At 36.4% G+C, this 17,778-nt stretch overlaps 1 protein-coding gene across 1 annotated transcript in view; it reads left to right on the forward strand.

The window, feature by feature from the left end:
* LOC110028725 (phosphatase IMPL1, chloroplastic) overlaps window positions 1-17,778 on the forward strand; it is a gene marked incomplete at its 3' end in the record, with an annotated part of 55,512 nt that overhangs the window by 26,850 nt on the left and 10,884 nt on the right. Inside the window, 2 exon segments of the mRNA XM_020730692.1 lie at window positions 1,003-1,060; window positions 1,186-1,238. Of these exon segments, the coding sequence (XP_020586351.1) occupies window positions 1,003-1,060; window positions 1,186-1,238 (111 nt within the window).

The raw sequence follows: 17,778 nt of genomic DNA on the forward strand, positions 1-17,778 counted from the left end.
CCGGACGCGTTGGCGCAGTCCGTTTCGTCATCCGGGGTCGCTCGGACGACGTCGTCGACAATCGGGTCAAAAACGCGTCGAAATTCAAATTTCACAAAAATTCGACCCGCGATCGATCTTCACAAGTGGTTTACTCGAGCCCTCGGCAAATAACGGTGCAGGCAATGCGAATTGCGGAGATCGGACACGTCGACTCTCCGAATTGCGAAGCTGGTGCGCGCAGGAGTGCGAATTGTGCAGAAGGCCATCCTAAGGCTCGGAAAAGTCCTATAGAAATCCATTTTTGGTTTCCTCATGTCGGTTTCATTCTTCTAAGTGTTAGAAGTTGATACCGCACACGCGAAACCTCTAAAAGAGGACGGAAATAGGTCGAACTAAACGAGGCGGGCACCACTTCTAAGGTTTTAAGATAGTCGCAGGAAGACCTCTAAGGCTAGATCCTAACTCCTACGAGGAATACTAGACCTCACGAAAATTGAGGTCAACAAGGCAATGCTTTATTATAAAGGATCAACCATAGATGGTAGCATACGTAGTAGCGCTACAAATTTGGTACCAAGTGGCTTCTAATGAATCTTGATTTATTTACCCCTTTTTTTATAATCTTATCTTCAATGGTGCAACCCCATGGGGTGAATAAATCAATGCTATTTTTTACGAGAAAAAGTGAACTGTCTCCTGCTCTATATTTGATTGGGTGGTACCGTGGGCCTTGACTTAGGAAATTTCATATATTTTGAACCCATGCTAGAAGTACAGATTGGAGACAAAGCTTGTAATATATATTTGTAATATACATACGTGCCAAAACTGGAACTTTAACTTTGAGCCTACCAGTTTGGGACGTGTTGGATAAGTTGACTCTCTTTAGGCCTAGGAAGTGTTGCCTCCATCTAATTTTTTTAACCATGAGCAACAGTTTCTGCTGTTCTTGATCTTAAGCTATAGATAAATTCTATTTTTTTTAACTTTAACTCTGTTTTGCTTGACATCTCTTTTCAGGTAGAGTTTGTTGGTGGCCCTATGTGTTGGAACACTCGTACATTCACTGCATCGGCAGGTAAATTTCATTTCAGAAATGATATAATATGAATTTGTCAATCTGTTTAGTCATTTTAAAACTGATATAATATGATTTTGTCAATCTGTTTAACCATGATTTGATCTTTTCTTTACATCTAGCAGGTGGTGGAGCTTTTTGCAATGGTCAGAAGATCCATGTTAGCCAGACTGAGCTGGTAATTGTTTTTTAATTTTCTATGGCTGAATTGCTTTGTGATTTTATTTTCTTCATTATACACTGATTTTGGACATAGAGCTTATAAACTACATGGTATTTTAGACGACAGCACAAGTCATCGATGTATAAGATGATATTCTTAGGGATTTGGTTCATCATATACAAATATTTAAGTAACTGCACGAAAAAAAAAGAAACTTCAGCTGCAATATAAGCACCAAATACTTAGGAGATAATAATAGTGAAGAAGCCCCAACCCTAGAAGGTCAGAGACCACAAGAGATGCGATTGCTCATTTCTCATGAATCTTGTGAGCTGTTGTTTGATTTAGATCACTACTTGTGAAAGATTTGATTAGAAATCACTCATCTTAAATTGAGATCGAGTCAAGTATGAAAAAAAGAAGAAGAAAGAAGATAGAAACATAAGATGATTTATTAAAAAGTGGAAAAGAAACTAAATCAACAAAGACCGACTCTTCTGGTATTCTATTCAAGATTGAAACTTACATCCATGACAAAAAACTTTATTTCTTAAAGAAAATTTTACAAAAAAATATTATCCATGAATTTGAACATTATATTGGATTTATTATTAATCCTCAGCGTTCTTAAAATCCAGATAAAGGATCTATAAAATTACGTGAGTGGAACCAAAACCACGAACAACTTATTTTATGATTTCTAGAGATGCTTTGGCCAATGCATCTTAGTTGAACTCCAAGCTTTAAGATAGTGGAATATCTTTTGTAGCATGTGGTATATGGCCATATATACCCAATGCTGGGCATTAAAAAAAATAAATAATAATTAACGGATGCTGGAATCTATAGTTCAAAACAAGAGTTTAAAACAAGTCGCTTTGTGGTAACTTTAACTATAATAACAATTAAATGTTTATTTTTTTCTGCTAAGTTCTAATCTGAGGACTAAAACCTAGATCTATATAACAAGAAGCACCCTTTAAGTTTGCCTAATTATAAACACAAGAGAAAACAGAACTATCTTAATTTTATGGCCACTCAAACATAAAATGTCTTCAGTTATGTAGAAACCATTATGAATAATTGCTGTTAAGGGATGATGCCTCCCTGAAATGATGAAAAGTAAAATTAAAATTTAACCATGTTTCTCCAGTATCTCGCATCACTTCTTTTGTCTTTTTTTATGTAGGATAAATTACTAATTTAGTAGGATATTTTGTTTGATTGATTAACTAGACATTACAGATCTTACAAAATTTGATATGTGGTTGCTTGATTATTTTTCTGAAGTTTTGAGTTCAGTTTTCATTTGTTTGTTAGAACTTTATCTAAAATGGTCGATACAGTTGAGTAAGAATTATGTCGCAAACTTTGAATTATTCATTTGGCATTCAAATGCTTGCTTGACTGAGGAGACAACACAATCAACTTGCTTCATCTCCATGCCCTCAAGATTTTGTTTTGAATTAGAAAAGAACAAACTTCTGCCCGTGTTCTCATTCTTCCCATTTGCTCTTATATTTCAACCATGGTTTCAATAATACCATTTTATTAGATTTAATTCTTGTATTTTAATTTTACATTTTTTTTATTTCACATCTAAATCTTGTTTTTTAATTTTAACTTTTTTTAATGCACTTTTGATCGAATACTATTTAATATTCTGCTTATTAGCAGATGGCATTATTTCATCCTTCGATGTTTTGAATTGGACCATGTATTTTGTTGGGATACTTAATAATCATTGATTTGTTGGTTGACCAGTGATTCTTGAGTGTTTTTAAAATCAACCATATCTTGAGTACATATATCAAATATGATTCTTTCAAATCAAACGTAAACAAGTTTTTATATCACTAAGTGTGGTTGACTACATGAATTCTTTTTCTCCATTTTATCCTATTATTGAAAATAAAAACGAAAATTAGGAAAAAACAAAAGTTATCCCAAACAGTCACTTAAATTTCTCACTTGCTTGCCATTCAAACTAGGTTTTCCAAAGATACTTTGGAGAAGACAATTGAAGGTGAGTGCGGGCACCCCAAGAAGGTTACTCTTACCTGCCAAATTTGGGAAAATTTGAGAAATTGTCTCTAGAACGTTTTGCAAGATGTTGATGATTTGTTGTCATAATTTGGGGATTAATCAATAATATTAATAATGCAGAGGCTGTGCATAAAACTCCAGCTAATGTTGAGTAGGGGGAGGGTTGAATCTTACCTCTGCATTTTAAGAGGAGCTATTCTAGTGGGTTGTAGTAATAGAAATAATAATAATAATAATACTAATAATAATAATAATAATAATAATAATAATAATAATAATAATAATAAACAAAAAGATGCAGGTGGTTAGAGGAGATGCATCCCCTTATAGAAACATATTTTTTATCCCTTTGAACGTCTTCTCATTCGATACAATCGAACGATCAAACGAGAGATAGCGAGAGCAAACTATCGTGCCCTAGCCATAGGAGGAAGAAGTCGCAGAAAGAAGTGCGTGCGGCCATTGTGCAGTGTTGGGCCGTGCGAAGAAGAGGAATGAGGGAGGCAGCGATATCAAAGGTTTACCTGGACTGAGTCGCGATCGAGGAGGAAGCTACAACTTCTTTTGTTGGTGCTGTGTAAGGAGTAGCTGGAGAAGAGGAGGGAGGAGACTTCGGGTGCTATCTGCTCGAAGTCGATGATCCTTACGTGCGGCTTGTTCAAACGACTGAGGTCCTGCTCTTGGTCTGTAGGGATGAGTCGAGACCAAAGGAGAAGAAGAAGGCGATTCGAGCTTCCTGTGGTGCTCGCGTGCGGGAAGAAGAAGTGAAGACGACTCAGCTGCACTGCGTCAAGTTTAGACTGAAGGAAGTGGGGGAAAAACTCCTTGATGCTCTGCTCGCGTGAGTGAGGGCAGGCCCAAAGTTAGTAAGATATAATTGAGATTTTAATTTAATTAATTTATTTATATCGTTATATGAATATGTGTTATAATGTGTGGATGCAAGTTTTATTGAAATCAAGATTAACAATTAATGATTTCATATTCGAAGGAGAAGTCGGAGCGTGTGAGTTAGGGGGAGGATCGATCCGAACAATTTATAATGTAAATTTTTATATTTAAATGAAGCAAATAATCCAAATATTATATATACACACACACACACACACACACACACACACACACACACACATATAATGTTAAAATAAATTTTACTTGAATCAGAAGTCGAAGACTCGATAAATTCTTGGGATTTGAAAAAGGGGTGAATTAAACATTCAAAGAATGATAAGATAAAGATTTATAATTTGTCTGTTAGTTATGTCAATTTGGTATAATTAAAGGTGGTGTTAATTGCATATCAACAATTTTCGTGAAGTAATTTTAATTTATCAAACAGCAGAAGTAAAGGACGATAGAGATGTCAAAGTGCTACGGGAAGTATTTTGACACGATAAGTATTTCAAAAATTTCTAAAGGCAAATGTGAATGATTATTTTCTTTTATGCATTAAATTAATATTTTATTAAATGGATAATTGTTTTATGAAATGGGTTTAAAACAAGTTTTTCAGTTATACCTTGCATATTGAAAGTCTGAAATGATATACGGGATGAGAGGAAAATATCTTACATATGAAGATACATTTTAAAATATTTTAATTAATATGAAATAGAAGATAAAAATTTAAGTCATACATGGTTACTTCCAGATGGTACTGGCAGGGGATGCAATTTACCTGTGCACGTCAAAAAAAATTGTAAAGTGATATCTTTAGGTACAATTTGAGGGTTTCTTTGGTACAAATTTGAGGTTGCCTTGGATACATTTTTAAAGATACTTTCGGGTATGAATTTTTAAAAAAAGTTAAATGATAAATATTTAAAGTGGAACGGGAAGTGATAAAGTTAAAGTGTTAATGAAACGAACTGCTTTTTTCTTGGTCATTCATCTATAGCATAACATAAAAATTTAATGCATATTAGATTATAATTACTCACTTAGTTATAATTATGGTTGCAAATAATATTTTCTATCAAGTGAAGAAAAGCTTACCGCCAGAGTACCACTGCTGCTAGGTATTTTTATGATGATAGTTTCGCTTACTGCTTCTCTCAGATGTTGATATATTTTTAATACTGGTTTGAGATATTTTTCGATGTTATTGTTTCTCAATGCTTTAGATTTTATTATACTTTATGAATTAGTGACACTTTTATATATATTGAAAGTTTTTATAATGTGGATAATAGATGTTAATACTGTCTTATCGCTGTACCCGTCTTAGTTATTTCTAAGCTCCGAGCTGGGTCGTGACAAAAGTGGTATCAGAGCCAGTAGGTTTGATCATGATCTAAAAAAGCCATTAGAATGATTACTCTAATTCATAAGTACTATTGATAATGAATTAAATTGTATCTAATTAAAAGTTTTCTTTTATTATTTCAAAAATATGGAAAATTAGGGGGAAGAAGCTAGAGGCGTTATTGTAGAAGTTGATGCACCCCTGCGGATTACTGTTAATACTGATGCATTTATTGAGATAATGGTTGCAGTAATGTAGTTGATTAAGAACTCTCAAACTCAGGTCGATTGTAGTGGAGGAGGTCAGATGGATAGGTACTTGAAGTTGTTTCAGGATATGAGACCACCTCTCTTTTCTGGAGGGGGCGATCGGGTGGATGCGGAGAGTGGAGAAGATTCTAGATGGATTGTCTTATCCTCCAGAGAGGATGGTTACACTGGCTACATTTGTATTAGAGGGAGAAGCAAAGAGATGGTGGCGTGGACAGCTGCAGGGGAAATTTGGAAGTAGATCCAGTCACATGATTCAGTGAGGTGAGTTCATGAGCACCTTTAGAGACGGGTTCGTACCACAGTCTGTCAGAATATAAATGCAGGGCAAGTTTATCCGGTTGGTACATGATGATCGATCCATTATGTAGTATGAAGCCGAATTCACCATGCTCTTTAGGTATGCACCTCAGTTGACTCCTAATGCAGAGGAGAAGTGCCACATATTTTTGTGTGGGCTCAGGGATGTGATTAAACAACCATTGATTCCTCTAGGAATCGATGTTTATTCAATATTGGTGGAGAAAGCTAGGAGGATTGAGCTGGATCTGTAGGCTACTTAGAGGAGGTACATTCAGAAGAGAAGAAATTCAGAGGGATTCAGATTTTCTTAGAGCTTTCAGAGGCAGTCCTTTCAACTAGCTGATATAAGTGCTAAGAAGGTCAGATTCAGCAGCGTTGGCACCCAGTTTGAAATGAAGAAATGTAACAAGCGTGGAAGGTCTCACAAGGTTGAATGTATGTTTGGATCCAACACTTGCTTTTGGTACCACGAATCAGGACATATAACAAAAAATTGCCCTAATTTGGGTCAGAGAGCTCCAACAGATTCCAGGAGCAGTGTTGCACCACCTCAGAGGGTCTATGGTAGACCAAGGGCCATTGAATATTCAGGGTCAATGTCAAATGCAGGTCAGGCTCAGCAGAATATTCAGCCCATAGTATATGCATTATCACAGCAGGAAGCTAACGACTTCCCTGACATCATCACAGGTATATTTCTCTTAGCAGTTTTAATCAGTACACTTTAAGCATCATAAGATTCATGTCATGTCATACATAAAGCAAGAGTTTAAATATATTAATAAGCTGACTCTAAAGTTTTAATGTGGTGATTTTAATGATAGATATCATATATCTTCAGATTAGATCGATAAGAGTATTATTTGATTATTTGATTTAGGAGCATCACACTTTATAGCTGATAAACTAACTAAAGTGATGCAATTGAATGTTATTTTCAATGCCTATGATACTATCAATTTGAATACGAAATGTCACTTTTATGGAAGTTAATAAATCATGTGAGGTAAAACTTATAATTGGCGGAAAAGATTTTGAGGCTCAACTTATTGTGTTGCCTTTGGTGGAGCTTGAGGTGATTTTAGGCTTGGATTAGATGTCTAAAAACTGTCACTATTGATTGCAATATGAAGACGGTCAAAATAGATTTACCTGAGAAAGCATAAGTTAAATTTTCTGGTGACAACTGACATCTATGATAATTACCTGGATTAAAGCTTTTAAATTGCTGAATCATAGAAGTTAGAGTTTTCTTGCTCTGGTAGCATATTCTTCTGAGGAAGTATAGTCTTGGGTGATATTCCAGTGGTAAGTGAATATTCATAGACGTTCTTTGATTTCCTAGGGCTACCACCAGTATGAGAGATTGATTTCAGTATTGAGCTCTTACCAAGTTTTGAGCCTGTATCCAAGACACCATACAGAATGACAGTCAAGGAGTTGCAGGAGCTAAAAAGTCAATTGCAGGAATTATTAGATAAGGGTTTTATCATACCTAGCATCTCACCTTAAGGAACTCCAGCGTTATTTGTGAACAAGGATGAGTGCTTCAGCATGTTTATTGACTATAGGTAGTCGAATAAGCTCACAATTGAAAATAAGTATCCAATGCTGAGGATTGATGACTTGTTTGAGCAGTTGGAATGAACTTTTGTATTTTTAAAGATTGATCTGAGGTCAGACTATCACCAACCGAGGATTAGAGAATAAGACATTGCGAAGACTGCTTTCAGGATCAAATATGGGCACTGTGAATTCGTGGTGGTGTCATTTGGGCTGACAAATGCTCCAATAGTTTTCCTGGACTCGATGAACAAGGTCTTGAAGCAGTTTCTGGATAGTTTTGTGATCATCTTTATATATGATATTCTGGTGTACTCAATGGATGAAGTAAGTCATACACGTCATTTGCATGTTGTGTTGCAGGTTTTAAAGAATAATCCATTTTATGCCAAATTTTTTAAATGTGAAATTTGGCTTAAAAATGCTGTTTTTCTTGTACACATTATCAGTGGAGAAGAAATATTTGTCGATCAGAATAAGGCTAAGACGATTGCAGATTGACTAAGACCTATTCCTGTTGTCGAGATCAGGAGTTTTCTAAGTGGTCATTACAAGAGGTTTGTTGAAGGGCTTTCGTATATGCTATGCCGTTGTTAAGGTTGACTCAAAACACAACGAATTTGGATTGGTCTGATCGTTGTGAGGAGGCTTTTCAGAAGCTAAATAATTGTTTAATGACTGCTCCAGTTTTGGCCATTCCTTCTGGTTCTGATGGGTTTTATATTTTCAGTGATGCATCTTTGAGGGGTTTGGGTTGTGTGTTTATGCAACATAGTAAGGTCATTGCTTATGCATCACGTCAATTGAAAAATCATGAAAAGAACTTTCCCACACTTGACTTGGAACTTGTTGCAGTTGTATTTGCACTCAAGATAAGAAGACATTATATGTATGGAGTTAGATGTGAAATTTTTACTGACCACCAGAGTTTGAAATATATCATCACTCAGAAAGAGTTGAGCTTGAGACAGAGGAGAGGGTTGGAATTTATTAAATATTATGATATAGATATTTATTATTGCTAAGAATTATAATAGAAAATAATTTATTCCTATAAGAAGTTATGATGAATAAATTATTTCCTTAATATAAGGAGATATTTTCTTTTCTATTTTATATTTATTTTCTTTGATTAAAAATTATTTATTTTTCTATGTTATGTTATTTCCTATATCTTCTAATAATTAATATGAATTAATTATTGGAGATATCAAGTGATATATCTTTCCATTCATATCATCTTTTTTTTATTATTTTTCCTATTATAAGATTAATGTAAGAGTTATTTATACCTCCGTTCATATCAATAAAATAATGAAGTATTCCACTTTATTCCGCATTAATCTGAATTTTAACATGGTATCAGAGCCTAATTTCGTACTCTAGCCACCAATTCTTTGAATTTTGCACGACGAACTTACTGCAACAATTGCTATAAGTATCGATATGATGAACCATATAGATCGAGTCGCAACCCTCACAAGAGCTATGTTAGCCCTCTTCACCGTAGCTTTTCGCCCAAGTTATCGATTTCACCTGTTAATCCTGTTCCACGAAGAGATTTCAATGGATACAAATCTGGTTATAAGAAGGGTAGCTTCAGTTTTGAGGTGTATCGACTCTCGCCTTTATTCTCGGCGTCTCCTACTCCATCTCCGCCTACCAATGCGGCTAATGCCTTGCAAGCTAGATTGCGATCAGAGACTTTTCCAGTCAGCATACCACAACTGATGATGGGGAGGAACCATCTGCATCGCACTCCCAACTTTTCGGATCCAACTAGAAGCTTGTTGCCACCGCCATCGCCTAGAAATGCACGGGCTGATGTTTTGTAGGATTCTTCTTCTCCGAGGTCTTTTAGAGTTGCGGGATCTTACTTCACTTCTGTACACGACTCTCAAGAAACCATGATAGCAAAGATGCTTTGGAGTTTGACCAAACATCACCAAAATCCATCCAAAAAATTCTTGTGTTGTATCCTCCTATGCCGACGCTAGCGATGGGGCTCCAGCCAGGGCGACACTAGTAATGTCGTCGCCCGCCTCATTATCATCTCGTCGGAGATATCGCTGTCGTGGATCAAACAATGCGGTAAAATCCATTGCCGGACCTTCCTCCTGAAGTATTTTTTTTTTCTTCCCTGCGAAAGCATCGGGGTTAGCTGCGTTTCTAGCCGACTATTTCTTCTGCAGTATTTTTTCTTCGCTGCCCAAGCGTCAGGGGGAGCTGTGTTTCCAGCCGAACATTTCTCCTGCAGTATTTTTTTCTTCTCTGGCCCAAGCATCAGAGGGAGCTCTGTTTCTAGCCGCCCTTTCTGCTGTTGTTTTCTGTCAGCAAAATTTACAGGGTGTGATTTACATGTATTTTTCTGCAGCCAACAACAACTGCGATCAACTAAAAGTTAGTTTTGTTGTAGGTTTTCTCTTTCCCCTCAAAAATCAAAATTCAGTCAAACCTATTCAGCAAATTCAGCTAAGCCTAAATCTAACAAATTCGATAATCCAAACGACCAATTTTTCTTCACTAAATAAGTTAGAAATTATTAACATACATTCCAAACTTGAGGAGTGTTAAAAATTATAATAGGAAATAATTTATTCTTGAGAAATAAATTATTTCCTTAATATAATAAGATATTTTCTTTTCTATTTTATATTTATTTTCTTTGATTAGGAATTATTTATTTTTCTATTTTATGTTATTTTCTATATCTCATAATAATTAATATGAATTAATTATTGGAAATATCATGTGATATATCTTTTCTTTCATATCATTTTCTTTTTATTATTTTTTCTATTATAAGATTAATGTAAGAGTTATTCATACCCTCTTTTATATCAATGAAATAATGAACTATTCCACTTTATTCTGTATCATTCTGAATTTCAACAAGTATCATCTGAGAAAGACGAATGTCGTTGCTGACGTGCCGAGTATCAAAACTTTAGGTAATTTAAATTAATTATTTACATAGCAAAAGCAGTTAATTAAAGATCTAGAGAGGTTGAAAGTTATTTGTAGTTGATTATGGTGATGAAAACATGGTTCAACCGTATCAGTTGATGGCGCAACCAACTTTAAAAGGCAGAATTGGAGATTCTTTAGTCAGGTATAGTAGTATTCAGAAAGTTCTAGATCGGTTTAAGAAAGGCAGTTTAGAGAGGTATGAGCTAGATCATGATGGTCTATTGAGGTATAAAGGCATTGTTTATGTTCTATATATTGATGATTTAAGAGATAAGTTCTGGAGGAAACACATTTATCTGGTTACATTGTTCACCCAGGGAGCAATAAAATGTATCATGATCTTAAAGAACCATTTTGGTGGCCATAATTGAAGAGAAATGTGGTAGAATTTATTGTTGCCTTTCATGTCAGCTAATGAAGGTAGAGCATCAGCGTCGTGGAGGTCAGTTGCAGCCTTTACCGATTCCAGAGTGGAAATATGAGGAGATTGTGATGGATTTTGTTATTGGTTTGCTAAGATCACGTCAAGGTCATGATTCTACATGGGTAGTTGTCAATAAATTGATTATGTCTGCCCATTTCTTGCATATTAGACAGACATATCTAGTTGAGAAGCAAGTCAAATTATATGTGGATCAAATTGTAAGGTTGCATGGAGTGTCGAACTCTATTGTCTCCATTAGAGATAACATGTTTACTTCCAGCTTATTGAAAAAAGTTCACGAAGCTTTGGGTACTCGACTTACTTTCAGTATAACATTTCACCATTAGACAGAGGGTCAGTTAGAGATGACTATTCAGACCTTGGAGGATCTACTAAGGTTATGTGTCCTTGACTTTGGTGGAGGTTGAGAATCACATATTTCTTTAGTAGAGTTTACTTTCAATAATAGTTATTAGGTTAGCATTGGGATGATTCCATATGAAGTCTTGTATGGAATAAAGAGCAGGACACATCTATGTTGGGCTGAAACAGGTGAAAGAAAGATTATAGAAGCTGATTTAGTTGATGATGCTACTAAGAAGATTAGACTGATCAGAGATAGAATGAAGACAGCGCAGGATAGACATAAAATATTATGATGACAAGCACATACCTGTTGAGTTTGAAGTTGGAGAGTTTGTTTTTATCAATTTCAGTCGATTGAGGTGCGTGCAATATTTTGGGAAGATAGAAAAATTGAGCCCTATGTTTGTTGGTCCATTTGAGATTATGGAGGGGATTGGAAATATAGCTTATAAATTGACTTTACCAGGTCATATGCTGGGAGTGCATAATTTATTTCACACTTCACCGAGGAAGCATATTACCAATGAAGCTAGTAGGATGATTGCAGACTTAGTTGACATTCAACCTGATCTGACTTATGTTGAAGGGCCTGAAAGGATTATGAATTATGATGTGAAGAAACTGCGGAACAAAAAGATCCCTTTTGTGAAAATTTTTTGGAAGCATAGGTCCGAAAATGATGCTACATTTGAGAAAGTTTCTGAAATGCAAGAAAAATATCCACAACTTTTTCATTGAGATATGTTTACTTTCATGTTTATTTTAAAATTTTGAGAACGAAATTTTATAAGCAGAGCATATTGTAATAATAGAAAAAACTAATAACAATAAACAAAATGATGTAGGCGGTTAGAGGAGATGCATCCCCTCGTAGAAACATATTGTTTATCCCTTCAAACATCTTCTCATTCAATACCATTGAATGATCAAGCGAGAGAGGAAACTATCGTGCCCTAGTCAAAGACGGAAGAAGTTGCAGAAAGAAGTGTGTGCGACCACTGTGTATTGGCGGCCCGTGCGGAGAAGAAGAGGAGCGAGAGGGAGGATGCGATATCAAAGGCTTACCTGAACTGAGTCGCGATCTAGGAGGAAGCTATGACTTCTTACGTTGGTGTTATGCAAAAGAGAAGCTGAATAAGAGGAGGAAGAAGGAGATTGCGAGTGCTATCTGCATCGAAGACGACGATCCTTGCATGTGGCTTGTGTATAGGAAGGAGGTCCTGCGCTTGGTTTGTGGGGACGAGTTGAAACCAAAGGAGAAAAGGAAGGCGAGTTGAACTTCATGCGGTGCTCGCCTGAGGGAAGAAGTGAAGAAGACTCAGTTGCTCTGCGTTGAGTTTAAATCGAAGAAAGAGGGGGAAAACTCTCTTATGCTGAGCGCGTGAGTTAGGGCAGGTCGAAAGTTTATAAGGTATAATTGAGATTTTAGTTAATTAATTTATTTATATTGTTATATAAATATGTGTTATAATGTGTGGACATGTTTAATAATATTATTGGTAAATTTTATTGAAATAAGGATTAACAATTAGTAATTTCAGATTCGAAGAAGTTGGAGGAGTGTGCAGGTTAGGGGGAGGATCGATACAATTTATAAGGTAAATTTTGACATTTAAATGAAGCAAATTATTCAAATGTTATATATATTGGTACTTGAGGTTGGTGAATTATAGTGTTGAAGTCATTCAAAGAAGGATAAGATTTATATGCGTCAATTATGTAAATTTGATTTAATTAAAGGTGTTGTTAACTACATATCAACAATTTTCATGAATTAATTTTAGTCATTTTAATTTATCAAACACTGAATTAAAGGATGATAGAGAGGTTAAAGTGCTAGGAGAAGTATTGTGACGTGATAAGTATTTCAGAACTCTTAAAACAAAGGTGAATGATTATTTTCTTTGATGCATTAAATTAATATTTTAGTAAATGATTACTTGCTTTATGAAATGGATTTAAAATAAGTTTTGCAGTTATACTTTTCGTATTGAAAGTGTAAAATGGTATAAGAGATGAGAGGAAAATAGCTCACATATGAAAGTACATTTTAAAGGATTTTAATTGATATGACATGAAAATAAATGTTTAAGTCATACATTTTTGCCCTCAGATGGTACTGACAGTGAATGCAATGTGCCCTTGCATGTTAAAGAAAATGGTAAAAGGTACATTCGGGTACAATTTTGAGGGTGCCTTGTCGGTCAACTTTTTTATTTTGAAAATATTGAAAGTAATTTTGTAATTTAATTTAAATATAAGAGGTATATATTTTTTATTTTGAAAGTAGTGTGTTTTAATTTTTTTTAAAAAATGAGATCAAATGAATCTCATTCGTCAAATAGTTTGCATAATCGTGCCCGATATCGCGAATATTGCACTTTCCCGAAAGATAAATGTACATCTCGATGATAGATCCAATCCTACAAATTAAGAGATTTGTGACATCCATTTGGTCTGCGAACCTTTTATGTGCGACCGACAAGTTCTCTTATATAATACAAAAATTAGTTAGAGTTTATTTTACTTGGGTTTCAAGTTCCCTCTAGTTAATTACATCCCAAATGACAGAGTCACTTGAGAAAACTCTCGATAATGATCAGATGTACTAGTCTTCAACATTTCAAAGTTAAAGTTTTCACGGTAGGACGTGAAAAAATAAGTGGGAGTGGCTCAAATAGGAATAACTATTTTCAGGAGTCCAAAGGAAGGAAAACGTAGGGGAAGTCACAGATCCTAAGGAGAAACCTTAATGACTTCCCAAACTATCCTAATGTGTGGATAAGTTTTGGAGACGATATTATTTAGGTATTTAATCCTGTCAATTTTATTATTTGGGACTTACATTTGCATAATATCCGATTATGCAAATAACCTGCAGGGATAGGAGAGTTTACGATATACCATACGACAACTTCGAAACCTAAGACGCGCTAGGACTTACGCTGCACAACATGATTGTGCAGGAGCCTAAAGAGTGTGAGGATACGTCGCGCTGGACAAGCTACTTCGGAGTTCTATGAGTTGTTATTTAAACTAAGGAGCGAGAGATTGCTGAAGAAGATCCTCTTGCTGCTTGATCCAAGCTTATTGCCGTGTTGCCCACAAAGTTGGCTCCAGACTCATCGTTGAAGTAGCAACCCTAAAGTCTTACGTTCAAAAGGTTTTACCAGGTGTTCCAAAGTTTTAGTTTTGTTGTCATTCAAACATTATGGAGGGTTAAAGTTGATTAGAACGACACCAGTTAGGATCTCATGGTTCCCTCGTTCCGGTGTCACTATTTTCTTTTGAACTTATTTAACTTAAACGAGTTGTGAAACTAATTTAAACCGGGGAGATCTCGTTAGCAACCGTGGGTTACCTACTCCGAGGGACTCCCGTAAATTCAAAAGGACGTGTAATGTTTTTTTTTTTTTTTGAAAATGTTGTTTAATTTAAAAAAAATGTTTTGTTTTGAAAATAAAATTGTAATCAACATCTGCATAATATGTTAGAGCAAGTTTAAATCGCAATGGTAAAACAACAACAAATAAAATGTACCTGTGTACGTGGCGTATCCGATGCTGCTATCCCTGTTGCATGTTTAACTCACAAAACATACTATAATTCACAGAGAATGTAAATAAATTGTAGAAAAAAAAATAGCAGAACAAGTAGTAACAACAACTAGGAACACCAAAACGGTGATCCTAAGGCTTCCTACATCTTCGGACAGCAATCCTACGGTTTCCTGCAACTCCTGGCAGCAGCCATGGAGCCTAAACGACATCCTACAGCTCTCCCAACACCTGTACGGCAATGGACAACACCTCTATAGTGATTAACAGCTTCTAAACAGCCACTTACAGTAATGGACAGCTTCCAAACAACCATTTACAGTAAAGGACAGCTTCCAAGCAGTTCTTACAACAGTTCTAAACCCCAAACAATACTTCTACAGTGATTAGCAGCTTCCAAGCAGACAATTACAGCAAAGACCAGCTTTCAGTCAACACTTCTACAGTTCTCACTGACTCCAAACAGCAATTTGAAACACCAAATATCACTTGTATAGCTTCCTACGAACCCAAACAACAAAAAAATCAAACAACACTTTTATGGCATCCTACGAACCCAAACAACAATTTGAAAGATCAAACAACATTTTTATGGCTTCCTACGAACCCAAACTGAAATTTGAAAGATCGAAGAACTCTAGGCAACACCTAATTAGCTCCAAGCAGCCAACTACAGCACCAGACAGCACTTTCAAGTATTTTCCAACACTTTACAACGCCCATAAAGCCACCAAACAACACTTTAGATGTGGCATAAAACCTCTAAAAAATAGCAGTACACTTTGGGAAGCAACAACAACACAAATATAGTTGAACAGTTTGATCATAGGCTAAAGGGTGCAATCAATTAGAAAAGTAAGAGAATTCAATTTTATTTCCTGTAAATTCTTCTACTCCAAGTAGCAGACTTTATTTGGATCCCCACTAAAGCACTCATGCTTCGAAAAATGAATCCACTCCTTAGAATGAATGAGGTTAATTCCCACATGGTTTAAACGAATGGAAATTAAATACATACCACTTAATTCTCATGAATTTACATGTCCATCACCAAAACAACAATTTTTACTTGCATAACAATTTACCTAAGCATGAACATGTGTATTTTCCTTTCTTAAAAGTTAAAATGGTGATATTTGTTATGTGCTAGGAAGGATTTGAGTGGTATGTGTGTAAAAATTGAAGTTTGGGTGTTAGATATGTTAATGCAAAAGGATTGAGTGGTATGCATGTACACAAGTCTTCCAATATGGACTGTATTGTATAAATAAAATGAGCAAGTATGGGAATAAAACAAGATTTCGTTACCCAATTACTACAATTGCTGAGGTTCTGTGCTCCAAGCATTTCAACAGCTTGAAGAAGTCGTGTTCTTTGCTCTTCTATTCATGCTACCTCCAATTCGGGCGAGACGGGCAAGAGAGAGGGTGGGAGAGATCCTGTTTGAGAGAAAGAGTGGACTCCAGCGAGGGGGAGGCGTTCGATCGAGAGAGACGGTGAGCCGAGCAGGTCTGTTCGTGAAGAAGTGAGGGGAGGCAAGTCTTTCGGTGGGGTGAGGAGGCTAGCCGAGAGAGGAGGAGGCGAAGCAGGCGAGTGGGGGTTCAGTGTCGAGCTGGAGAGGCGAGCCGGGCGGGAGGAATGAGTCGAGGAATAGAGGTACGTGGCTTCTTAGCGGGAGATTGGGAGTCGAGCGAGAGGTCTCGAATGAGGAGGAGAGCAGGCGTCAGATGGAGAGAGGCGAGGCGAGTGTTCCGGTGCAGAGAGGGTCTGTCGAGTCTAGCGGCTGTTCGACGCAAAGGAGAGGAGAAGGCGAGCGAGGGCGGGCGAGCACGAAGAGGGAGCTGGGCAGCGATCGAGAGAGGGGGAAGGTGTCGAATGAGGAGCCCAGATCTCGTCGTGAGAGGAAGATGGAGTCGAATGTGGGGGAGAGCTTTCAGTGTCTTCTTCGTGAGGAACGCGAATGAACAGAGCACTTCGGTGCATGGGGGAGAAGCCAAATTCGGTTGTGAGTGGGAGGCGAAGATTTGGCGCGCAGGAGAGGGGCGAATGAGGCCTCGGTGTGACGGGAAGAATAGGGGAAGGGGGAATCAAATGGGTTTTTTTTTTGGTGTTTGAGCGAGGCGTGGAAGAAGAGTATTTTGGTCCCCATTTTTAAGAATAAAGGGGATGCACAAACGTGTGCAAATTATAGAGGAATTAAGTTGATGTGTCATACTTTAAAGTTATGGGAGAGGGTAATTGAACATAGGCTAAGACGCATCACAAAGATTTCTTATAATCAATTTGGATTTATGCTGGACAGGTCTACTATGGAAGCTATACATTTATTGAGAGGTTTGATGGAGAAATTCAGAGATAACAAGGAGGATCTACATTTAATTTTTATTGATTTAGAAAAAGCTTACGATAAGGTTCAAAGAGATATCCTTTGGAGAGTTCTTGAGAAGAATGGTGTTGATATGACTTATAGTCAAGTTATTAAAGATGTGTATGCTAGAGTTGTTACCTGTGTTCGAACTGAAGGAGGATTGACCAAATATTTTCCTATTTCTGTTAGATTACATCAGGGATCGGCTTTAAGCCCATATCTTTTTATTTTATTTATGGATGGTCTTACTAGACATTTACAGGAGGATATACCTTGGTGTATGCTTTTTGCTGATGATATCCTTCTCGTGGACAAAGCAAGAGAAAAAACCCCGAAAAAACTTGAATTATGGAGGTCTACCTTGGAGTCTAAAGGCCTTCATTTGAGTAGAACTAAAGCTCAATACATGGAATTTAATTTTAGTAGTAGTAGCTCTAGTGACAG

Source organism: Phalaenopsis equestris, unplaced genomic scaffold (assembly GCF_001263595.1).
Source record: "Phalaenopsis equestris unplaced genomic scaffold, ASM126359v1 Scaffold000522, whole genome shotgun sequence".
In the NCBI taxonomy this organism is placed as follows: Eukaryota; Viridiplantae; Streptophyta; class Magnoliopsida; order Asparagales; family Orchidaceae; genus Phalaenopsis; species Phalaenopsis equestris.